At 45.4% G+C, this 25,411-nt stretch overlaps 2 protein-coding genes and 1 long non-coding RNA gene across 11 annotated transcripts in view; 1 reads left to right on the forward strand and 2 right to left on the reverse strand.

The window, feature by feature from the left end:
- The window catches only part of RNASE10 (ribonuclease A family member 10 (inactive)), a 72,149-nt gene that overhangs the window by 18,399 nt on the left and 28,339 nt on the right, over positions 1-25,411 (forward strand). For 3 of the 9 annotated variants that reach the window (XR_005370339.1, XR_005370340.1, XR_005370341.1), the window contains exons 1-3: positions 15,476-15,634; positions 17,021-17,073; positions 17,451-17,540. The gene's annotated coding sequence lies outside the window, so the exon portion shown is untranslated. Of the gene's footprint in view, positions 1-15,475; positions 15,635-15,958; positions 16,198-16,402; positions 16,705-17,020; positions 17,074-17,450; positions 17,541-25,411 lie in introns of those variants that run through there. The other 6 variants (XR_005370337.1, XR_005370336.1, XR_005370334.1 and 3 more) reach the window with 4 other exon arrangements.
- LOC102157132 lies at positions 7,154-9,774 on the reverse strand. The gene is made up of 3 exons (XR_005370342.1): positions 9,526-9,774; positions 8,623-8,704; positions 7,154-8,145 (listed from the first exon to the last, which is right to left on the reverse strand). It is a non-coding gene; the product is annotated as an uncharacterized LOC102157132 (long non-coding RNA).
- On the reverse strand, positions 21,108-23,992 carry RNASE9 (ribonuclease A family member 9 (inactive)). Its single transcript, XM_038558419.1, has 2 exons — positions 23,827-23,992; positions 21,108-22,086 (listed from the first exon to the last, which is right to left on the reverse strand). Exon 2 carries the CDS (start codon positions 22,069-22,071, stop codon positions 21,475-21,477), a length of 597 nt encoding a protein of 198 aa, XP_038414347.1. The 5' UTR covers positions 22,072-22,086; positions 23,827-23,992; the 3' UTR covers positions 21,108-21,474.

Genomic DNA, 25,411 nt, shown 5'->3' on the forward strand with positions numbered 1-25,411 from the left:
AGGGGAATTTTAAGAGTCCCCCTTAAAATTTCTTGCAGAGCTGGTTTGGAGGTCACATATTCTTTCAGTTCCTGCCTGTCTTGGAAGCTCTTTATCTCTTCCTTCCATTCTGAATAAGAGCCTTGCTGGATAAAGTATTCTTGGTTGCATGTTCTTCTCATTTAGGACCCTGAATATGTCCTGCCAGCCCTTTCTGGCCTGCCAGGTCTCTGTGGAGAGGTCTGCTGTTACCATAATACTCCTCGCCATAAAAGTCAGGGATTTCTTGTCTCTTGTTGCTTTAAGGATCTTCTCTTTATCTTTGGAATTTGCGAGCTTAACTATTAAATATTGAGGTGTTGAACGGTTTTTATTGATTTTAGGGGGGGGGGCGGTGGGGAATCTCTCTATTTCCTGGATCTGAATGCCTGTTTCCCTTCCCAGATTAGGAAAGTTTTCAGCTAGGATTTGTTCAAATACATATTCTGGCCCTCTGTCCCTTTTGGCGCCCTCGGGAACCCCAATTAAACGTAGGTTTTTCTTCCTCAGGCTGTCGTTTATTTCCCTTAATCTGTCTTCATGGTCTTTTAATTGTCTGTCTCTTTTTTCCTCAGTTTCCCTCTTTGCCATCAACTTGTCTTCTATGTCACTCACTTGTTCTTCCACCTCGTTAACCCTCATCGTTAGGACTTCTAGTTTGGATTGCATCTCATTCAATTGATTTTTAATTTCTGCCTGATTGGATCTAAATTCTGCAGTCATGAAGTCTCTTGAGTCCTTTATGCTTTTTTCTAGAGCCACCAGTAGCTGTATAATAGTGCTTCTGAATTGGCTTTCTGACATTGAATTGTAATTCAGATTTTGTAACTGTCTGGGAGAGAGGACTATTTCTGATTCTTTCTTTTGAGGTGAGGTTTTTCTTCTAGTCAGTTTGCTCAGTGCAGAGTGGCCAAAAGCAAGTTGTATTGGGTAAAGGAGAAAAAGAGAGGAGAGAAAGAAGGAAAGAAAGGAGAAAAAGAAAAAAAGAAAAAGGAAGAAAAATAGAAAAAAAGAGAAGAAAAAGAGAAAGAAAAAGAAAGAAAGGAAAAAAGGGTGGGGGAAGGAAACAAATCAAAAAGCAAAAAAAAAAAACAAAAAGAAAGGACAAAAAAACAAAACAAACAAACAAAAAAACAAAAACAAGAAACACGGGGGAGTATCTTCTGATTCTGTATACTTTAAGTCCCTTGACTTCCCCTGGAACTTGTCCCTCTAGCTGGTCTTCTGGGGAAGGGGCCTGTTCAGTGGGGGTTGTTTACCCCGTGAGGCTCCAGGAGGAACAACCCCAGTGGCCGGGCCAGCTCTGGAGCCCTGGATTCAGCCCCCGCAGTAACTCCGGAGCTCTCCGCCTGCAGGGCCTGGAGGCTCCTGGGCGGGGCCACTGACCTGCTCATCTCGGGCCAGGAGCATCCTTGCTGTCCTGGGCCCTCCAGGCCTCTGCCTGTCCCGGGGGGAGGCTGGATCCTGGGCTGTGTCCCGGCGCCCTGTGCTCCCGGTCTGCGCTGTTGTATTCGTGCTCCCGCCTCGCAGTCCCCTCTGCACGGAGCCTCTTCCTCCGCCCGAGTCCCTCCGAGCTGCTCTCGGGTCCAGCTGTGTGCGCTGCAGCCCTTAGGGAGCTCGGCGCACTCTCCCCGGGGCGCAGTTCCTCCGGGACGGGGCTCTCCTGTCCTGGGGACACTCGCCCCGGCCTCAGCCCGGCTCCCCACGGGGCCCCTCCCCCTTGGATGCCTTTTGTTTCTTTATTTCTTCCCCCCCCCCGCCCTCCCCCCGTCTTCCTACTTTGATAGAAGCGCGAACTCTTCTCACTGTAGCATTCCAGCTGTTCTCTCTTTAAATCTCTGGCCGAATTCATAGATTTTCAGGATAATTTGAAGGTTATCTAGGTAATTTGGTGGGGACAGGTGATTTGGAGACCCTACTCTTCTGCCATCTTGCCCCTCCTCCTCGGGTTATGCTTTGTCCTCAGTTTACCTTCTGCTCCCTCATCAACTGGACGATAAACAAACATGGATCTTTACCCATAATTTTAAATCTGCAGCAATACATCCCTCTAGTTCACTTGGGCCCACGAATTTTATAGTGCGTTTGAAAATCATATTACTTATCTACACAGAGTCCCTACTCTTCCCCCACAAATTTTGGCCAGGGCCTCACACACCCTGAGGACAGCTGTGCTTAGAGCTGAACCCAAGGTCGTGTCTTGTGTCTCCTGACCTGGTTGGGCTTTGGACCTGGATTCTCTTCCTTGGCTCCTGGAGTGCTCCCGCGTGGCAGGAGCAGACAGAGGGGACTGGGCCTCTTCCTCCCTCCTCCTCCTCGAGGCTGTAAAGTATCACCTGGCAGAGACTCGTCCCCCCGGGGTTGAAGCGCGGCCCAAGGGACGGGGTTGGTGCTATGTCCAGCAAGCCTTTGCTTTAGCACGTGATTTCTTAATGTTGCTGCCTCTGTACCCTGTGCCCTACCCCCAGGGCTGCCACGTCCTCTTCTGCATGGCAGACGGAGCTCCAGTTAGCTGCCCAAAGTGACTCAGATCACGGAGATGCCACCTCCCGGAGCAAGTGGGCTGGCTCTTTAATAGAATTATGGCTCGGAGTAACTATAATTCAAGTAAACAATGGATTTAGGGGGAGAATCGGGGAGAAGAGGGAAATGAGGTGTTAGGGCGGAGCAGAAGGAGCAACTAGCAGCACGAGGGTTCAGGCTGGGCGCGGCAGCTTCACCTGCCACGGGGGGACTTCAGGAGGCGCCGAGAAGCTCTCCGTCCCTGACGGGAGCCTCGTATTTGGAACCAGATCCTCGTAAACTGACTGTGCATTTCTATCTATAAGGATATAAGACTTTTAGCTTCAAACAATTAGTGAGATTTTCAGTACCTGTATAAGACGACACCAAGAAAAGCAAAAAGAAAATAGCACTTCCGGGATCCCTGGGTGGCGCAGCGGTTTAGCGCCTGCCTTTGGCCCAGGGCGTGATCCTGGAGACCCGGGATCGAATCCCACGTCGGGCTCCCGGTGCATGGAGCCTGCTTCTCCCTCTGCCTGTGTCTCTGCCTCTCTCTCTCTCTCTCTCTCTGTGACTATCATAAATAAATAGATAGTTTAAAAAAAAAAAAAAAGAGTAAGAGTCTCATCTCTTAAAAAAAAAAAAAAAAAAGAAAATAGCACTTCCTCTATGGATGCTTTTGCCAGGGTTCGGAGGTGGCTATTACTGGATGGACATTGTTTTCTGGGAAAAAAACAAGAAGAGAGACACCTGGTGGCTCAGTGGTTGAGTGACTGCCTTCGGCCCAGGGCGTGACCCTGGGGACCTGGGATCGAGTCCCACGTCGGGTTCCCTGCGTGGAGCCTGCTTCTCCCTCTGCCTGGGTCTCTGTGTTTCTCATGAATAAACAAAATCTTTAAAATAAATAAATAATAAAAAAATTTAAGAACCCCACAAAACTAAAACCAATGATTTTATCTGCCATTTTAGCACATCCGCAGATGAGACGCATCGAGGGTAAGTGTGCCAGGAAGAGGGGCGACGCGGTCAGGGCTGTCTGGGGGCCCGGCATACAGCAGGCGACGGCACTAGGACACTGGGGCACAAGAATGTATTTCGGGGTGAAGGAGGGGGTATGGAGGGGTTGGTGGAGGCAGGTGCTGCGTCCGCCCGCTGCCGAGAGGGGCTATCAGGGTGCGCAGCTGTGCTCGTCTTGGGAGAGTCCCTGGGCCGGCGGCCGAGGGGCTTCCTCAGGGCAGAGCCTCCCGAGGGCAGCCCACGGGGACTGACTGGTACAGAAGAACAGGAACCTGGACCTCTTGCTTTTCTTTTCTTTTTTTTTTTTTTTAAGATTTTATTTATTTTTCATGAGAGGCAGAGCCACAGGCAGAGGGAGAAGCAGGCTCCATGCAGGGAGCCCGACGTGGGACTCGATCCTGGACCCTGGGCTCAGGGCCTGAACCAAAGGCAGATGCTCAACCACTGAGCTACCCAGGCATCCCTGGACCTCTTGCTTTAATTTTTTGTTTTCCTCTTGCCCTCATTCGATGTCCTCTAGGCTCTAGAGCTTTCCATGGGGTCGGGTTTGGGGCTGGACTTTAGCTAAAATGACATCCTTGTTGGACTTTTTCTTCTGCCCTATATGGTGCTTCTGCTACTTCCTCACCTGGGCCCCCTGAGAACATCCCTCAATGAGTCACTACCTGGAGACCTCAGGCTCTGCTTTGGGGCGACATCACCTAATACTGTGGCAAAGGGCAAGCCCTGACAGGGCTGGTGCTTTAGGACACACATAGTCTAAGGAAGGAGTAAATAATTCATTTTATTGGAGATTCCTTCAGGCAGACAGGCAGGGCGGATTCTAGAAGGTCACCGTGGCATCATGGGTAGTTGGGCAAAGAGGATCTGGAACTTCACAGCCTATGTTAAAACCCTAGTTCCAACATTTACCAGCTGATCCCGGGCAAGTAACTTCTCCGGTTCTTGTCTGTCAGCAAGGGTGGAGTGCCCTCAACAGAACAGCAGTGCCTTGCCCATTTAGGCACTCAAGGGACACATACTGAATATGTGCGTGTGTGTATATATATATATATATATATACATATATATATATTTACAGGGCCCATTCTCCAACATTGGCTAATATGTCCTCATGCTCTTTTTTTTTTTTTTTTTTTAAAGATCTTATTTATTTATTCATTCATGAAAGACATAGATGGAGCGGCAGAGACATGGGTAGAGGGAGAAGCAGGCTCCATGCAGGGAACCCGACATGGGACTGGATCCCGGGACCCCCGGGGTCACGCCCTGGGCTGAAGGCGGTGCTAAACCGCTGAGCCCCCCACCCCCCACCCCCCGGGCTGCCCTGATCCTCTTTTTGTATCTAGTCAATACTACCTTAGGGAAAGATGGGCTAGACCTCCTGGCCCTTAAATCAATAGCATCACCCATGATACCATGTTTCCAACTTTCTTGATCTGGAGATAGCCACCTGTCATCAACATCTGAGACTTCCATAGGGACCTCGAAAAGAGCTTTATGGTTTTTAGTTACTGTGGTGGCTTGATGTCCACATGTTCATTGATACTCTTCCCTTCAAGAGGTGAGCTTAATTCCCGGTCCTTGAGTATGGGCTGAACTTAATGATTCATTTATAGTCGATCAAATGTGACGTCCTGTGACCAAAGTGATGGCATGCCACTTCCAAGATAGGTCAAGGAAAGCCAAGGCTTCCTCATTGCTCTTGCTCTTGAATCACTTGCTCTGGGGTAATGAGAACACTCAAATAGCCCTTGTGGTGAGGAGTTAGGGTCTCCCGGGCACGTCAGCCAGGCAGAGTGCTCTTCCCAAAAGCCATGTGAGTGAGCTTTCTTGGAAGTGGATCCTCCAGCCCCAATCAAGCCGTTCAATGACCGCGACCCTGGCTAAAACCTTGATGGCAACTCCTTAAGAAACCCTGAATCAGAACCACCCAGCTCACCTGCTTTCAAACTCCTGTCCCTTAGAAACTGTGACATAATAAATTTTTGCTGCTTTAAGCTGCTAAGTTTAGGGTACTTTGTTAGACAGAAGTAAGTGATGAATATAGTTATGAAACAAAAGATTTCTGTCCCGGAATGGCTCGTTATGGTGTTTTTCATTTCTTCATTCACGATCATTCTTTTCTTTTCTTTACCTGGGACCTAAGGAATGATGATACTCGGGGCCCCTGGGTGGGTCAGTCAGTTAAATGTCTGTCTTTAGCTCAGGTCATGATCTCAGGGTCCTGGGATCGGGCCCCACGGTCTGGCTCCCTGCTCAGCTGGGCATCTGCTTCTCCCTATCCCTCTGCCACTCCCCCTGTTTGTCCTCTCTCTCTCTCAAATAAGTAAAATCTTAAAAACAAACAAACAAACAAACAATGACACGACCCCCACCCCACAGCTCATAACTGACCTACTGACTTAGTTAAAAAACAAAGATAATCTATCACTCCCAGGACATTTCTAAGCTTTTGAAATGCATCTGTTTATCAAAATGTCTCCAGAAAGGTTAAAGATTATTATTTATTTGGATTATATAAGTTCCTTACAAGCAAAAAAAATGATAATATCTGATGATGTCCTGGGTTAGGGTACCAGGGGGTAAGGATGTAAACTGATGCATGCTTCCAGGGGGCAATTTGGCAATGTGCAATAAAAGCTCCTAAAAACTTATTTTTTCATATTCTTTGACCCATGGATTCTACTTTTCAAATTTATCCCAAGGACTTAATTTGGTAAGTACATGAAGTTGTATGAACAAGGATGCAGCATGGTATATATATATATATATATTTTTTTTTTTTTTTTTGAGCAGCATGGTTTATAATAGTAAAAAGGGGAAAATCCTAAAGGTCTAACAATAGGGATCATTTAAATAAATGACAGTAATCTCACAGTGAAATCCTATTCAACCTCTAAAAGTGATAATGAATACCTATACTTTTAACATGGATGTTATAAATGTAGATAAATTCAGTGAAAAAAATTATAATGTGTTTATTAAGATTCCATTTTACAGAAACATAAAAAAACTGTATGTATATATTTGCATGGAAAAAAATCCTGGAAGGATAGATGTCAAAATATCATCTGTGGTTACCTTTTAGTGATGAGAGGGTAATTTTATTTTAATTTAATTTAATTTAATTTAATTTAATTTAATTTTTAAAATATTTCATTTATTTATTCATGAGAGACACACAGAGAGAGAGAGAGAGTCAGAGACACAGGCAGAGGGAGAAGCAGGCTCCATGCAGGGAGCCCTATGTGGGACTAGATCCGGGGTCTCCAGGATCAGGCCCTGGGCTGAAGGCGGCGCTAAACCGCTGAGCCACCCAGGTATTCCGAGAGGGTAATTTTAATTGATTATTTTTGTTGTTGTTGATCTGTATTTCTACTTTTTCTTCTAGTGATTTAATGAATCAAGAAAAAAAGCAATGCAATTCATCTTAGAAACTTAGGAAAATAAAAAAAAAGAAAATTAGAAAAATACAGAACAAAAGAAAGTCGTAGTCAAGTGAACTTACTCAAAGTTAATCAGTCGATATTTTGGTGCATATACTTTTAGCCTTTTTATGCTCAAATATACATACAAACATGTATATCTTTAAAAGCATGATTGGAATCAAATATCATTCGCAGCTTATTATATTTTAAAAGTATATTTTGAAGTGTTTGAAGTAATTCCAAGCTCAAAGGCTACAATTCAGTACAATGTTTTTTCCTAAACCATTTGCTATTTGCATATGTTAGTGTATCTTGTTTACAGACATGGATGTTTGCATATGTAAACACAGGCAACCGTCCACAGCAGGACCTTGACACTAACATTAGGCTACCACTTAGCTCAGACTATTGAAATGTTACCATGTGTCCCAATAATGTCCTTTTTAGCAAAATAATCCAATTCAGAGTCATGCTTTTTTTTTTTTTTTTTTTTTTTTTAGTTGTCATGTCTCTATCCTGCTTGGGTCTGATATGGTTCCTCAGGCTCTCTTTGGCACGTGACTTTGACTCTGGAAGGTTATAAGCCAGGTGTTTTTTGTGGAAGGTCCCTCGGCATGGGTTTGTCCCGATTAGATTTGGATTCTCCATGGAAGTGAGGTTCGTTCTTCCCACTGCATCCAGTTCCCCTTCAATTCCAGGCTGATCCAGTAATGTTTACTTTGTCCACATTATTATGGTAGAATTTGCCAGGTTTCTCTACTAAAGTCACCGTTGTTTTTCTCTTGTAACTAATAGTAATAAAATATTTCGTGGTGGATGCACGTGGCAGCTATGCAAGTATTTAATTCCTTATCACATTTTCAATGTATTTATTTACTTCTATTAGTAGAGACTCAAGGTTTCTTTTTTTCTTTTTTTATTCAAGGAGTTGTATAATTGGTCCCGAATTAGTCAGTGGAAGCCCTCTAAATCTGGCTTCTGGGTGCTGTTGCCATATCTCCGTTATTCGTAAGGTACCTCCTTGCTTTGAAAGACAAGATGGTCCAAGTCTATCTTGTATCTTCCTTGCCCTGGACCCGTCATTTCTCCACCTTGTTTGGGTGGAGAATAGTATTTTGTGTGCTTTGGGTTGCTGGGGTGAGAGAGCTCCAAGACTGTCAGTGGACAGAGCCTGGGACTATAGCAAAGAGATTCAATTACACATGCACCCACAGACGTACATGTGTGTTACTCATATCCTTACACTGAAAACCACCAATACCTCAAATTGGTATTCCTAACCCCTAACCCTAACCCCACAGGGCTCATATTTGTTTCCTCCCTTTCCAGCTTATATCTCCATTTCCACATTTATGACCCTCTTCTCCAGTATCTTCTGCAATATCTTTATTTATTCGATCGATCTCCACGTGTATAACCAATCTCTGCTGTCCCTCTCCCATATGGGTGCCCACTGCCCACTCGGACTCTTGACACTGTGCCAGGCTGCCCCCCTACGTGGACGCTCCCCGCGTCAGTTGCCACACCCCACCCCGGGGCAGCCTCTGAGCGGGCACCTCCTCCAGCTGCTCAAGCTCCCACTCTTCATGCTGGATATCGGCCCCTCATTCCCCATCCCAAATCCCTCTCGCCCCCAAATGGATGCCCTGGTCACCTGTTTCAGGCTCTGACTTCCTATTCTCCACGCCAGCCTGATCCTTCCTGTGGGTGCCAACCGTGCTCTGTCCCACGTGAGGCTTCAGGAATGAATTGCATAGGAAGGAAAGAAAGGGGAAATAAAGGGAGGGAAGCAAAGAGAAGGGAAGGGGAAATAAGCAAAGGAAAGGGAAGTTTACATTTTTTGAACATTCAAATTATATATTAGCATTTTCCAGATTTTAAAGATTTTACTAGCTGTATGTTATTTTATTATTTATTTATTTATTTATTTATTTTTATTTTTTTTATTTTTTAAAGATTTCATTTATTCATGATAGTCACACAGAGAGAGAGAGAGGCAGAGACATAGGCAGAGGGAGAAGCAGGCTCCATGCAGGGAGCCCGATGTGGGATTCGATCCCGGGTCTCCAGGATCGCGCCCTGGGCCAAAGGCAGGCGCCAAACCGCTGCGCCACCCAGGGATCCCTATTTATTTATTTTTAAAGATTTTATTTATTTATCATAGACATAGAGAGAGAGAGAGGCAGAGTCACAGGCAGAGAGAGAAGCAGGCTCCATACAGGGAGCCTGACTCGGGACTCGATCCCGGGACCCCGGGGTCATGCCCTGGGCCGAAGTGGTGCTGAACCGCTGAGCCACCCTGGGCTGCCCTATCTTTTATTTTAATCTCTGATAGTTTGACAGGTGTATTTTGCCTGTATTTTGTCAAAATACAGCTTCTCAACGTTACTTACCTTTGCAGACCCTTTACTGAACAGGCCATTTCTAAACCAGTTGTTAAGGACCCGGTGTCTCCTCTTCCCTGGGATTCTTTCCACTTTCTGACACAAACCCTCGTGAACCTGATTTCCACATACGCACCCCGATACTCTGTAACCACAAAGTAAACACTCTTTACCTTTGAATGGATGGTTCATGATGGCTGCGTGGTGTCTTCAGTCCTGCGCTTGGCCTGTTCAGTCTGGGGTCGTGGAGGGAGATACCCAGGGGAGGGATGGCTCAGGAATTCCTCTTAGAGCAAGATTTCCTGGAGGGAAATTCCATCACAGTGCTGAGCTGGGGCAAGTGCCAGGGACGTCCCACTACTTGCCCCCATTAGTCTGGCCGACACCCTCCGTGGGTGGCGCCGGCGTCCGTGTTCATGGTTCCTGAGATTGTGCAGCAGCCCGGACACGCCGCTCCCAGCCCAGGCTTCTCCTACAGCTTGTTGTGCCCAGATTGCTCACCTCAGCCCCTTTGGAAGTGACTCTTTTAATGCTAATCCTAGGATGGGAAGAGATTTAGTTAAAATCCCAAGACTAGGGGATCCCTGGGTGGCGCAGCGTTTGGCGCCTGCCTTTGGCCCAGGGCACGATCCTGGAGACCTGGGATCGAGTCCCACGTCGGGCTCCCGGTGCATGGAGCCTGCTTCTCCCTCTGCCTATGTCTCTGCCTCTCTCTCTCTCTCTCTCTATCATAAATAAATAAAAAATAAAAAAAAAAATCCCAAGACTAGATTGAAAAAAGAGAAAAGAGTAAGCCATTTGTAGAATGGGAGCTGTTCTCCCTGGAAGGCCCTGTTTAATGGGGTCGCATGTTTTTTATTCTAAACAAGCAGCATCACATCCAAAAATAACCAGGTAACCTCACCAAGACCAGTGCCCTGGTTCCACAGTTCTTTCATTCTTCACAGTGGTGGTCACTTAAGTCCATCTTGTGGAATTCAGGGACTCAGCAAAAGATGAATCTTACCTTGGGTCATGCATTTTTTTAAATTGTGGTAAAATATATGTAAACATAAAAATTTCCATTTTAATCGTTTTAAAGTATGCAATTCAATGGCATTAGCTTCATTTACAATGCTGTGAAACCATCACTACCATCTGATTTCTAAAACTTTTAAAAAAAATTTTATTTATTTATTCACGAGAGACCCAGGCAGAGGGAGAAGCAGGCTCCATGCAGGGAGCCCAACGTGGGACTCGATCAACAAAAACTCTGTCACTCAAGTCACATTTTGTATTCATCAAACTAATACATACCAGAGCTGAAGCTACAATCCCTTCCCCACCACTTCCTGAATCCCGTCCAAGTCCTAAGAGGCACCAATTGCAGCGCCGGGTAATTTCTTTGACCTTATCTTTTAATTCTAACACTGATTCTTTTGTTCCCCCTGACATTCATATACTTATTTTACAAGTATTTCTTCTTTTTCTGTCGTTGCTTTTTCCTAGCATCCTGTTTTTGCTTTATGAAAACAATAGCTCCTCTGGAAACTCAGAATACACTGATCGAGGCCTCCTGATTAATTACTAGGACTTTACCCTCTGGTCTCTGCTCCGTGAAGTTTGCTTTTGCTTCATTTTTTTTTTTTTAACTGCAATCTTCAAAGAGATGTGGAAACCATTCAATATGTGAAGAAAATGGATTTTGCAGACAGAACTAATTTTGGAGACTTGGGGGAGTAAATTTCTCATTAAAATAAAGAGAATTCAGGGCAGTCCGAGGGTTCAGCGGTTTAGCGCCGCCTTCAGCCCAGGGAGGAATCCTGGAGACCCGGGTTCGAGTCCTGCATCGGGCTCCCTGCATGGAGCCTGCTTCTCCCTCTGCCTGTGTCTCTGCCTCTCTCTCTCTGTGTCTCTCATGAATAAATAAATAAATAATTTTAAAAAATAAAGAGAATTCAGTCTTATTAAACGATACATGTAAGCATATACATATGTGTGTACATAGTGCATGGGTGTGTAATTCCAGGAAAGTGGTAGGTGCGGAGTTTATGGTGGCTCTAATTTTTCTTTTTTTTGTGCTTTCCTGACTCAAAAACAAACCCCACGGCATCTACCATGTGTATGAGTTGTGCCACCAGAGGGCACCAGTGCATGAATTTCACGATTGTTACCATAAAACCGGTGCTTGGCTCTGGCCTGGGCCCCCAGCTTTCTTTAAAAATTCAGAGCTGGGGTGGGGGTGGGGGAATTCAGAGCTGTGAGATCTTGCCGTTGGCAACAGCATGCTTGGGGCTAGAGGGTATTATGCTACAGGAAATAAGTTTAGGCAGAAAGGGAAATATGATATGATTTCACTTATATTTAAGAGACAAAACAGATGAACATAGGGGAAGAGAAGGAAAAATAAAATAAGATAAAAATTGAGAGGGAGGCAAACCATAAGAGATGCTGAATTCTAGGAAACAAACTGAGGGTTGCTGGAGGGGAGGCGGGCGGAGGACGGGATGACCGGGTGATGGGCGTTACGGAGGGCACGCGACCTGCGAGCACTGGGTGTTCTATGCAACTGGTGAATCACTAAACACTACCTGTGGAACTAATAAAATAAGTAAAATAAATAAAAATTAGAATACTCAGGTATTTATTTTACTGAATAAAATCTGTGACGTTTAACCAATAAGTTAATCATAATCTTTCCTGGATGGCAGGATTTGTTTAATTGTTTCAATAGTTCTCTTTTCTTAGTCTTCAGCAATTATATTATGCATTATTTGAGGGATACAAATCAAAATGATATATCTCTGTAAAATAGTTCAGTTTCAGCATAAAGTGCACAGCTTTCAACCGTTGTGAGGGAAAGAAACTAGCATAAAGGTACAAAATGGTGACTCACTAATTATTTCCCTGTCATTATTTCAGATTATCACTCCAAAGCTAATCTCATGAATAGACTCATCAGAATGTTCTTTTTTTTTTTTTTTTAAGATTTTATTTATTCATTCATGAGAGACACACAGAGAGATGGGCAGAGACATAACGCAGGCAGAGGGAGAAGCGGGCTCCATGCAGGGAGCCCGATGTGGGACTCGATCCTGGGACTCCAGGATCACACCCTGGGCCAAAGGCAGGTGCTAAACCGCTGAGCCACCTGGGCTGCCCAGAATGTTCTTTTTCATCTAATTCCATTAAGAAAGATTGAAGACACTTCCCTCTCCACCACCTCCTATCTCCATGTTTAAGAACTCTATAATTAGGTCTCTCATTTCTTTTTAAAAATGATAATATAGGGATCCCTGGGTGGCGCAGTGGTTTGGCGCCTGCCTTTGGCCCGGGGCGCGATCCTGGAGTCCCGGGATCGAGTCCCACGTCGGGCTCCCGGTGCATGGAGCCTGCTTCTCCCTCTGCCTATGTCTCTGCCTCTCTCTCTCTCTCTGTGACTATCATAAATAAGTAAAAAAAAAATAAAATAAAATTAAAAATGATAATATAAATCAACCATATAGAAAAGAATAAAAATAATACTAAAACATACATACTTTCATTACTATTTTTTTAAGTGTTAACGACTGGACATATTTGGTTCAGATCTTTTTATTATTATTATGTTTTATTTATTTATTCATGAGAGACATAGAGAGAGAAGTGGAGACACAGGCAGAGGGAGAAGCAGGCTCCATGCAGGGAGGGACTCGATCCCAGGACCCCGAGGTCATGACCTGGGCCTGGGCCGAAGGCAGACGCTCACCCACTGAGCCTCCCAGGTGCCCCCTTTTTATTCTTTTTAAGAAAAACTAAAAGGACACAGATGCAGCCACTGTTACTCCACTGTTCTTTTCTTCTCATTTTCCAGAAGTAACTACTCAAGAGATATTAGTGGCTATTTTCCCTGTGGATGCTTTTGTGCTTTTATTAGCTTTGCATATACCATTGACAGTCTATACAAATACATGTAATATACTATTTTGTGTTCTTAAAATGTATAGACCTTGATTCGTGTTGTGCATATTCTTTGCTGCTTGTAGTTAACAATCAGCATTATCAACACCACTGCATCTAGATCCTGTTTGTTGATTTCTTACTATTGTATTCTATATTGCAAGTATATCAGATTATTTATTTTTCCTTTATAAATGGGCAGTAATTATATAGATGGTGCTTTAATGAACTTTCTTGTGCATCTTCCTTTGCCTATATATATGTTTTTCTAGGGTATATACTTGGAAGAATTCCAAGTTGCACTATGTATGCAATTATCTAATTTTCATAACAGCTTGCATTTCCCACATTACCAGGGGGACTGAATAACATCTCAAGTGAAGACACATTGGACTATTTTTTGAAAGTCAGTAGAGCTAGATTTCTATCTTGTATCATACTCTACAAAAAGATTTCATACAAATCAAATCTTTAAAGTTTAAGACATTTAAAAATCACATTATAAAAGCAAAGCAGAAAAAAAAGTAAAATGTATTTATAGTGTTAAAGGATATGCAAATCACCAGTTGTGACTCAGTGTATAACTTTTAAGGCCTCTGGATGAGGAAAGATATCACAAACAAATTTGTGAAAGAAACATCCAAATAGAAAAACTATTTGCTCATACACTAGAAGAATTAATATCCATTGTATGTAAAGTGCTCCTAAAATCAATAAACATAAATAACCCAGTAGAAGAAAATGCAAACTATATGAAAAGGAAATTCACAAAAGAATAAATTGTCAGTAACCATTGAGATATTTAATAATAACCGTACAAAGAGAATTTTTTATCTTTCAGAATGGAATATGATATATTTGACAGTAATGTTAGAAGGACTTAAACTCTTTATGAGACTATGCATTAACATAGGTTTTTTTGGGAGAAAACTTGTCAATGCATACTGGGTTTTATTTATTTATTTTAAAAGATTATATTTATTTATTCATGAGACACACAGAGAGAGAGGCAGAGACACAGGCAGAGGGAGAAGCAGGCTCCATGCAGAGAGCCCGACGTGGGACTCGATCCGGGGACTGGATCCAGGGACTCGATCCGGGGACTCCAGGATCACGCCCCAGGCCGAGGGCAGGCACTAAACCGCTGAGCCACCCAGGGATCCCCCGCACACTGGGTTTTAAAGATTTATTTTTTTTATTTTTTATGATAGACAGAGAGAGAGAGAGACACAGGCAGAGAGAGAAGCAGGCCCCATGCCAGGAGCCCGACGCGGGACTCGATCCCGGAACTCCAGGACCGCACCCTGGGCCAAAGGCAGGTGCCAAACCGCTGAGCCACCCAGGGATCCCCCACACTGGGTTTTAAAATGTAATTTTTCTCTGACCCAGAAAAATTTAAGCATATTAAAATTGAAGTATAACAGTTGTAGAAAAGTATACAAAATGAGCATATCTCAGGGAAAATCACAAACCAAATATGCACATAAACCATAACGTTTCCTTCTAGGGCTCTATCCTTTGGAAAGATTGCCAAAGACAAAGAGGTTTAGATAATGATGCCAACTTCCATGTATTTTATTGCTGTTTGAATTTTTAAAATTCTGTTATCTTGAAATTTAATTCCAAAGCTGTTTCTGTCTAATCGCAGCTCTGCTCTGGACGAGGAAGGGAGTGAAATAGTGGATCCTGGGGCCCAAGATGAGAGGGAAGCCGGGCTCCCTCCTGTGCCCCTGAGGCAGTGTTGGAAGCAGCAGCATCAGTGGGAGGGGGCTTGCGACCTCCGTGGACATGACCCCTGGAGAAAGAAAGCAGTGGGAAGGACCTGAAGGACCTGCAGGATTGCAAGACGTCAGCACCCCCAGGAGATTCAGAAGTTTCCCCAAAGGGTCCCTGGGGGCTCAGCAGTTGGGATGCCTGGGTGGCTCAGTGGTTGAGCATCTGCCCTCGGCCCAGGGCGTGACCCCGGGGTCCCAGGATTGAGTCCCCCATTGGGCTCCCTGCAGGGAGCCTGCTTCTCCCTCTGCCTGTGTCTCTGCCTCTCTCTATGTCTCATGAATAAATAAATAAAATCTTAAAAAGAAAGAAAGGACACCGATACTGAGGGACAACAGGCCGTGTGTGCTGGCCTGCACGCCCCACAGATGTTCATCAACCTCAGGGCGTCCTGCGGGGAGGGGCCGTTGGGGCGGTTGCAGGTGGCCGTTCTCGTTCCCTAGCTGGCAGCCTGGCCTCGCCGCCCTAGCTCCCAGGACAGGTGTGTTGGGAGAACAGGAGCTGCTGGGAACCGAGGAGCCAGGGTCCGTCCCCCACCCCACCCCCGCACAGGGCTCGGGGCCTTGCCCCCCAGGCGCCCAGAAGGGAAAGGTAAGGACTTTTCCAGTCCATGTGGTGATAACCCGGTTCCCAGCAGGTGCCCGACGGGGAGTGGGGGGCGCCCCAGAAAGGAGCTAGGGGACAGGACTTCCACGGAGACAGAGAAGATGTAAGAAGCTAAGAAGGGAAATTATTTGATTGGTGGTCGTTTTGAGCTCCCTTCGTTTGGGAAAACCTGGTTGGCTGCTTGGGATTGGTCGTCCTTAGGTTTTGATTTTTTCACCTGGAAGCTTTTTTTTTTTTTTTTTTTTTTTTTTTTTTTTACCTGGAAGCTTTTCAAGCTTAGATTTTGTTTGCTTCCCCAGCCGACCCGGGTGTCAGAGCCGACTCAGGCCCACGGCTGCCGGCTGCCCGCCGAGGGGGAACAGGTGGCCTGTGGCCTGTTCGTCCCCTGGGCTCCCCTCCAGCCCCTAGAGGAGCCGCTGATCCTCCAGCCTGTGCACCTGCGGGGGTGGCACCATCCAGGCCTGTCGCCCAAGGCCCTCCTCGCGTGGGCCCCTGGCCCTGGCCCGGGCCGCAGTGCCTCTGGGGCTTGGTGATTCTCGGCACCTCGTGTGCGTGGGGTCATGCGGTTCTTGTTCCTTTGAGACTAAATAATTCGGTTGACTGGGCGAGACTCCCCATGCTGCTGCACGCACAGAACCCCCTGCCTTTGCCAGGCGCCGGAGAACCTCCCTGTGCACTTTGCACGTGCTGTCTCTGCGCACGTCCTCGGAGGGGCTCCCGGGCCTGGCACGAGTGAGGCCGCCGTGGACACGGGTGTGCCAATACCTGCTCAGCCCGATGCTCTCCTGTCCCTTTCTCCTCAGGTGGTTCCTTTCCACAGAAAAGTGGAAAAGGGAGGGAGGCATATTCTAGGCTCTGGACATCCTCACCTCAAGGAGAAACAATGTACTAACAGGCTGTTTCAATTGTTGAATGAGTTTACGCTGGAGCTGAACCAGTGCCTGGGTTAGCGGGGTCACTTCCCTGTGAGTGGGTGCCTCATGAGAATGTCACGCTGGTAATCCACACATTAAGGGTTCTGCCTTCTTGTCTACACATCCGGGTTGTAGCATAAGGTGAATTTTTTTTTTTTTTTTTTTTTTTTTTGCATAAGGTGAATTTTAAGATTGTTCTTCATGATGATTATCGCACTCAGGTTAGAGATGTGGCAAAAATGTCCCTAATTGAGGCCAGCTAACATTGCCTTTTGCTAAGACTACTGCAACTGAGCATTGGTTTTTAGCTTTGCTTTTCCAGACATTGAATTTTACCAGCACAGCCCAGATTAAGCAAATGTGTTGCTGTACGTTAACTTAGAATGAAATCATACAAATTAAAATGAGACCTAGAACTGCCAGAGAGACTGATTCTTATCCCTTGGTCATTTTCCAGTGGGCTGCCTGATTCCAGCAACCACGGCAAGGAGACCTGAGTGCAGGATCTTGGTGAGTTTTATCAGCCATCTGATAGCCTGATGCGTACGTGTCTAGTGAAAGGAATTTCCCATCGTGAGTATAATATGTTCTTGCTGATTTGTTTCTATGATCAGGCTTCTGGGTGACACTAGACTCAGTGATCCCGAACTCTGGCTGAAACTTGGCATTGCCTGTGGAGCTTGTTAAGATAATAGATGGCCACGTCTCCTCCACCCCTAGTGAATGCAATAAATCTCCAGAACCTTCAGCAATTTTGTTAAAGTTTTACCAAAGATTCTGGTCCATGGGTGAGGGTTGAAAATCACTGGACCAAATCTTTGCAGCTAGGTTTTGGCAATCCCTTTAGGCTGGCACTGTCGGTCATGGATTCTGTACTTGTGTTCCAGGTTGGCTGAAGTAAGGTCCTGCATGAGGAGCCAACACCCTATTATTCCTCCATTACAATCCTACCTAGAGATGCTCATCTTTGAAGGCAGGTGAGTAGTGAGTACGTTCCCTGAATTTCTGTAGAGGCCTGGAGGTGGTGGAGACAGATGTTTAAGGAGTGATGCTCAATTCCATCAGGAAAAGCATTTCTTTAGGTCAGATCAGATGTTTGACAGGCTAATAATTGTTTCCCAAGACACATTTTTTTCGATTCTTCCTTTGAGTACTAAACTACACTCTCTGGATTCCTTGCCTTAAATGTGTCCTTGGCACTAAGTTCTGGCAGCGTTATGTGAGTCGAAGAAGTGGGAGCCAATTCCTAGCCATGTTTCCTTCAGAGACAGCTGGTGTCTCTCCTCACTTTCCATTCGGGGCACTGATGCACCCACAGGTGCATGGTGAGCTGGCTGCAGCCACCTGCACAAAGGCAACACCTTAGAGCGCCAGATGCGGTACAGTGGCCCCCTAGGAAGAGCCCAGTCCTTCAGTGATCACACAGAGCACAGCCGCCTCCCCTGGATTCTTACGGGAAGGAGAAGTGGACTTTTATCTGTCGAGGTGCTGTATCATAGGAGTCTTTGCGGTGTCACATTCCTCTGTGCCGTAATGACAACAGAAGCCTACGGGACCAGTCGTCTCCGATCTTTACTTACTTGTTGCATCCCTGTCACTAAACCCATCTCCAAAATGCCAGAGTCAGAATGTCAACAAATGAGATACTAACAGACTTTCACTGTCCATTTGTCTAAATGTGCCACCAAATGTCTTTAGGTGGTAATAGATTTTTTAAAAATATTTTATTTATTTATTCATGAGAGACACACAGAGAGAGGCAGAGACACAGGCAGAGGGAGAAGCAGGATCCCTGCGGGGAGCCCAACGTGGGACTCGATCCTAGGACCCCGGGGTTATGATCTGAGCCAAAGGCAGACGCTCAACCATGGAGCCACCCAGGTGCCCCGCATCATACATTTTTAAAGGAGAATACCAAATGGGTTTATTTTGGCTAAGAGACAAAGATGGTATGTATTTTTTCCCGATTCTTTTTTTTTTTAAGATTTTATTTATTTATTCATGAGAGACAGAGAAAGGGAGGCAGAGACACAGAGGGAGCCTGATGTAGGCCTCAATCCCAGGACCCAGAGGTCATGACCTGAGCTGAAGACAGATGCTCAATGGACTGAGCCACCCAGCCGTCCCTTCCCTACTCTTACAAGTGCTGTTGCCTACAGTCCTTCACTGAGTAATTAAAATTGTAAATGAATTTTGCATCACCACTTCACACCACTAGGATTGTTATTATATATATAAAAAAAGAAACTGACAGGTTTTGGTGAGGATTGGACAAATTGAAGCCCTAGTGCGTGGCCGGTGAAATGTAAAGTTGTGCAACTGCTATAGAAAAGAGTGTGCTGGTTTCTTGGAAAGTTAAAAGAAAAAAAAAAAGAATCGTTTTATGATTCAGCAGCTTCACTTCTGGGTATAGACCCAAAAGAATAGAAAGTAAGGACTCAAACAGATATTTGTGCATCCTTGTTCATAACAGCATTGTTTGCAAGGCCAAAAAGTAGAAGTGACCAGAGTAAGCGTCCATCGATGGATGAATGGATAAACAGCATGTAGTATAAACATCTAATGGAATATTATTTAGCCTTAAAAGGGAAAGAAACTCTGACATGTGGTACAACACGGGTGAACCTTGAAGACATGATGCTAAGTGGAATAAGCCAGGCTCAAAAGGATAAATACTGTGTGATTCAATTTACATGAAGGATCTAGAGTAGTCAAATTTATAAGAGACAGGAAGTAAAATGGGACACTTATTGTTTAATGCATACAGTGTTTCATTTTGCAAGATGAAAAATTTCTGGAGACAACCGTGTGAATGCACTTACTGCCGCTGCAGTATGCACTTAAAAATGGCTAAAGCAGTAAATTGTATGCTATATATATCTTACCACAATTAAAAAAATTACTGTTGTATCATATCAATGGATTCTTTTTTTTTTTTTACTATTTTATTTATTTGACAGAGAGTGAGTGAGCACAAATGGGGAGTGGCAGGCAGAGGGTGAGGAAGAAACAGGCTCCCCACTGAGCAGAAAGCCTGACTTGAGGCTGGATCCCAGGACCCTGGGATCAGGGCCTGAGCCCAAGGCAGATGCTCAACCGACTGAGCCACCCATGCACCCCTATCAGTGGATTCTAACATAAAGAATAAATTGTGAAAAAAAAAAAAAGAATAAATTGTGCTGTGAGTCAAGGTTATGGACAATATTCATCACATTAGTTTGGTATTATTGAAGAGCGAATGCTAATGGAGACTGGATGACAATCTTTTGAAATCTTACGATGGGTAAAGCTGAAAATTATGGTTTTGATCTATCTTAAGGAATCCAGCGGATAGAGGCTGGGATCTGGATTTTTTTTTAATGCAATACTAGATTAAAAAAAAAAAAACAATCCATGTAAATAATCCTTGTTCTAGTTCCACGATTCTAGTTCTAGGTTGTGTATGGATCGGACCATTTATCTGGAGAGAAGGAGATAACATCATGATGATTTCATGCCTTCTTTACTGTACTATATCCGACTCTCACAAATATATTGTATACTGTATAGTCCCAAGATAGGTGGAATGAGCACAGCCCAGGTGAGATGGCCCATAGCACGTGCCCAGGCTAGCCTACGTGCAGAACTTCTTTGGCTGGTGTATAGGAGGTTGACTTTTAGAGCATGTCGTGAGATTTCTAAAGTTTGATGGGATCCTCATTCATTCAGACATTACAATCAAAAGTCACAAGCTTCCATGTGAAGAGCAGTTTGATTTTCTGGTATTTTTTCCCTAGTCGCCGAAACGGTGTCTGGCAGTACTTGGCTCTAGGCCCTTATTTATGTCAACTGGTTGATCAAGTAAGCTCTGAGCTCTGATTCTGAAGAGAAGAACAAAGACTGGGGAATAAATGAGTAATAAATGAGTAGATTGGGTTTCAGTGCAATGTGAGAAAGTAATAGACACTATCCCTGCCATCTCCCTTCACTACTTCTTATCCCATTTTCCATGAGTTGTTGAGAATCATAGTTAAAGGATATTAAGGAACTTCACAGACACAGGGAGAGAAATTATTACCTGTACCGGAAAGACAGATTTCCTTTATCATACAGATTCTCCAGCCTTTTCTGGAAGTGGCGTATTCTCAGATGAAGCCACATCTACTGGCAAGTGAGGAAAGGAACTGTAAATAAATGTGACTGTGCCAGAAAGTGAGGAATTGTTTGGGGTTTTGTGAATAGTGATGTCTAAGCTAAAGCCAAAATGTGGGAATCTACAAACACAGCATTGGACAATTGAAAAGTACGTCAGGGAGCTTGCTATCCCGAATGTTTAGGTGTTTATCCTGAGGTGCCTCCTACTAGAATCTACATCTTCAGGTTCTCATTGAGCATTGCGTTGTATGGAAAGAACAGAACAAGTGAAATGTCCACAAATATAGTACTGGAAAGTTGAATCGCACAATTTCTTGAGGAGCTTCAGGTTCGTTTCATTTCAAATTATGCTACAGAGAAAGGCAATTCCAAACCCCAAAGCCCCACATAGCCATACTGGAGAGACTTCACTAGGTCAATGCACTTTATTAGTTCTACTCAACTAGGGGTTCACATGAACACAACACAGGAGTACACTCCAGACGACCATTTCCTGTTTCTCTTGGAGCTGGCTCTCTGTCACTGCAGGCGTTCATCCTCATAACACACTCAAAATGTGCTAAAGTACTTGACCTTTTGAAACCACTTCTCAGAGCGCCATCAACCAACTTAGCCCACGTTGCCTTTGCATGGTGTTAGGAGAAGAAAGGGAGATGGTGGATGACTAAAATGAATGGGATCAAAATGAGCATTCTTGATTTTGACCTGCAAGGATCAGTATGGAGAAGGTTATATCCTCCTACTCTTGCCTTCTTAGAGAATATTCTTTTAGAATGGCTACTTTTTTGCATTGTGGTAGATGTTGGCTTTCACATCATTATCCAGAGCCATAATATCATCTACGTAAACAGGAACAATTTCCTGAATATTATTTTGCCATCGACAAGTAATAAGGACATAGCCCTGCCTATAAAAAGAGTCATATTCACAGTCTGTCATTTTAGCTCCTCGTGTTAAATTACAATAGACTCCTTCTATTACTTCCTTGCTCCTGTGACATTTCTTAACTCCATTCTTACAAGGCACATGTAAGTTTTTACAGGTCTTTTGCACGTCCTCATATGCTATTTGGAGGAAGAAATGTTCTCTGACACAACTGAAATTGTTGTGAACGTTTTTCATCTTGATTTCTTCAGTACAGTAGGCTGAATCAGTTAGTGGTCTTCCAGGATCGATAATAATACGCCTTAGGAAAGTATCTTTGGTAGGAGGTTTGGCAGGTCCTGGGCTGTATATGTCCCCCAAGTAATCTTCAAACTCTTCTAGCTTTTCATCTGTGAAATCACCAAAGTTCTTCAGAATTATAAATTGCAGTGGCTGCATCATCAGCAGGAGCAGCAGAGCCAGGGGCTGCATGGTGAGCAGAGTCCACATGTCCTTTTGCGGAGACTAGGAGAGATAAGGAGATAAGTGCCACTGCCACAGTGTGTCTGCTTTTGTTCCTCAGCCACATTAACTCCTGCTGTTCTGAGCTCTAAGACTTTGGACAATTTTCAAATTGACAACTCAGAATATATTTCAATATTTCTGAAACGTGGACTGAAAAGTAGCCCATGGTCAGCCTGGAAGACTGTGGACGTGAGAGGAGAAGGTGAAGGGAGAAGGGAGAGAAAAGGAGAGAGGAAGAAACAAGGAAGGTGAGGCAGAGAGCAAGGAGGGGTGGAGGGCAGGCAGGAGGAGACAGGAGCCCAAGGTGGCCGTTGGGGAGAGAGGCCGAGAGGGGCTCTTGGGCTCTTAACCCTCTGGAACAGATGCCTCCCTTCCCTTCTTGGGAGTTGGGAACCTGCACTGCAAAGAGCCTAAGTGACCCCCACACCCACACTCCCTGTTCCGGGAGGACAAAGATTCCTCATCTTGTGACTTCTCTTTCTGCCTGGACTGCAGATGCCCGGGAAGAAGGGATGGAGCCAGGTGGGGCGGTCAGCGGAGCACCACCTGCTGCTGCTTCAGGCGCTTTCACCGCCACCCCTTCCCCTGGGGCTGCTCCGTCCCCTGGGCGGCCTCTCTTGCCTCTCCGGAGAGCTGCGGCGCACCCCGTACCCTGTGGGGTTCCCCATCCTTCCTTGTTCTCTTCGGTAAGCTTCCTAGGCTTCCTGTTTCCGGGGTGACCAGGCTTCACATCCCCAATCTCTCTCCACCCTGCATCGAAGAACTATTTTAAAGCGTTCCTTGCGAGAGCCTGAGCAGTAGCACCGTGTGGCAGGAACGGTGCCCTGCTGCTGGACGGCAGGGCAAAATCGGTCCCTCTCGAGCCAAGTGTCATCTTTCACAGAGAGCCCCAGGGCCTAGCTATCGTTTTCCATTTCTAGTCCAAAGCTGGCTGCTAAGCATTAATTCTCCAAAGAGGCTTTCCTCCCAGAGAGAGGCAGGCACCTGAGGTATGCTGGGGAACAGGCTTCCAGAGCCACCTCTGCCCATGACCTCTTTACCGCGCTCAGTCTTTGGGGTGTCTGGGCCCCAGAGAACGGTTGTTTCTAGCTTTGGCTGGAGAGGTCCTAACACTGAGGGTATTGGCCTCCCCTGCGAGCGCAGGAGCTTGGAGTGGAAAGGGACGAAAACAAGTCTGAGCAGCTGAATACATGCAGTCTTGGGGTCACCCCAAAATAAAATAACAATAACAAATAATCACGGCTAGCATAAGGAGCGGTGATGGGCCCCCCTGTGCTAAGCGCTCTCGTGCACCATCTTCATCTGCCCAACGACATTTGATAAACAGGTTGCTTTTTAGTATTGTTTTTGGTTCTATTGTAATTAGCCTCTCTTGGTGACGGGAAGTCGCTGAAAACCTTACGCTGGCCCCAGCAGCAGCCTGGGCAAACCCGGCTCACGGGCCCTTCTGACGGCCCGTCTCTTCGCTGCTCTAGGGCCTGCACCAGTCCGGTTTCCCCTCCTGGGGCTACTGTGTCCCTCCTCTGCTGTCCTCGTAGCTCTACCAGAAACCGCGAGTGCACGGCCAGGTCTAGAACCGTCCCCGAGCCCTTGGGGCACCGCGGGGAGGGCTGCCGGCCGAGGCCTAGCTGCACGTTGCAGGAGCAGGTTTTCTTACTCCAAGGCCTTGGCATCAGGAAGTCCCCCCTTAAGGCCACCTGAGGGGTTCCCATTACTCATGACCCAGACACTCTGACTTACGTGGAGATGGAGACAGAGAGCCCCTGATTCCAGGATGGATCTGATCGGTGTCGATGTGAGCAGTCAGAGGAGTCAAGAAATGCAGGTGTTGTGCACACCCGACGGAAGGCTGAAGCAGGAGAGGAGAAGTGGACTGAAAAGGAAAACCGGCGGGTGGACAGGGGAAGGGGTGGCCCTCCCTCCCTGCCCTACTCTGAGTCCTCCCTCCCTCCCTGCCTGCCCACAAGCTCATCAGGCCACCCGTGGCCCAGGGAGGCTCTTCAGGAGAGCACCCCGTCATCGTGACCGTCCAGGGAGCTCAGCACACACTCCCGCAAGTGAAAACTTGGAGCCACTGAGGCATCTTGGACTGGAGAGAACCGGACAGCAAGTGCATGGATGGCAGAGCTCAGGCTCCTGCCCAGGACACACCTTGGGCTTGTCTGCGACACCTCCTTGATTTTTTAAAAAAATATTTTTATTTATTTATTCATGAGAGAGAGAGGGAGAGAAGCAGAGGCACAGGCAGAGGGAGAAGCAGGCTCCACGCAGGGAGCCAGATGTGGGACTCGATTCCAGGTCTCCAAAATCATGCCCTGGGCTGAAGGCGGCGTTAAACCGCTGAGCCACCCAGGCTGCCCCCTCCTTGATTTTTATAGCCTAAACTTCTTCTTCTTTTTTTTTTTTAGCCTAAACTTCTTAATCCTATAGTTATGAATTCAACTTGTAGTTTTTGTCCTTGTCAAAATCCTTTCTCATCCTGAAAGTGTATACATTTTCGCTTCTATCCTATTTTACTACTTCTATGGATTTTTTTTTTAATGACTTAAGTCTTTTACCCATCTGGAATTCATTTATTTTGAAGTGTGGTAAGAGATGGGTTTTGTTTTCACATGATTTGTCCATAATCCCAGTATCAGTTATTTGGGGAATGAAATCCAATCCACTGTCTCATCTCTTATTTATTTATTTAAACAAAACTTTTTAAAAAAACAGTTGATGCTTAACCAACTGTACCATCCAGGTTCCCCTCTCACCTCTAACTTAAAAGTTACCTTATGGGGCCCCTGGGAGGCTTCATTGGTTGAGTGTCTGCCTTTGGTTCAGGTCATGATCCCAGGGTCCTGGGATTGAGCCCTGAGTCGGGCTCACTGCTCAGTGGGGAGCCTGCTTCTCCCTCTCCCCTCTGCTCAGGCTCTCTCTCGATATCTCTGTCTCTCTTTCAAATAAATAAATAAAACCTTTAAAAAAATAAAAGTTACCGTATATGTTAAATAATTCTGTTCCTGAACTGTCTATTGTTTTTTGATAGTAGTTTTATCTATTTGTGTGCCAGTGATATGCTTTTCCTTATTCTCATTTGACAAAATATTTTGATATCTAATAAAGCAAACCACATCCATTCCTCTGCTTGTTCAAAAACCAGCACAGAGAGAACAGAAAGTCGATTACTGGTTGCTTGGGGGCAGAAGAGAGGAATGGAGATGAACAGGAAATGAGCAAGACAGACAGACAGACGGAAACAGAAAACACAGAACAGATGGCACCGAATCATGCTCAGGCGGTGTTTCTTAAGTTTTCACCTGGCAGCCTCACAGCAGAACCA

Source organism: Canis lupus, chromosome 15 (assembly GCF_011100685.1).
Source record: "Canis lupus familiaris isolate Mischka breed German Shepherd chromosome 15, alternate assembly UU_Cfam_GSD_1.0, whole genome shotgun sequence".
In the NCBI taxonomy this organism is placed as follows: domain Eukaryota; kingdom Metazoa; phylum Chordata; class Mammalia; order Carnivora; family Canidae; genus Canis; species Canis lupus.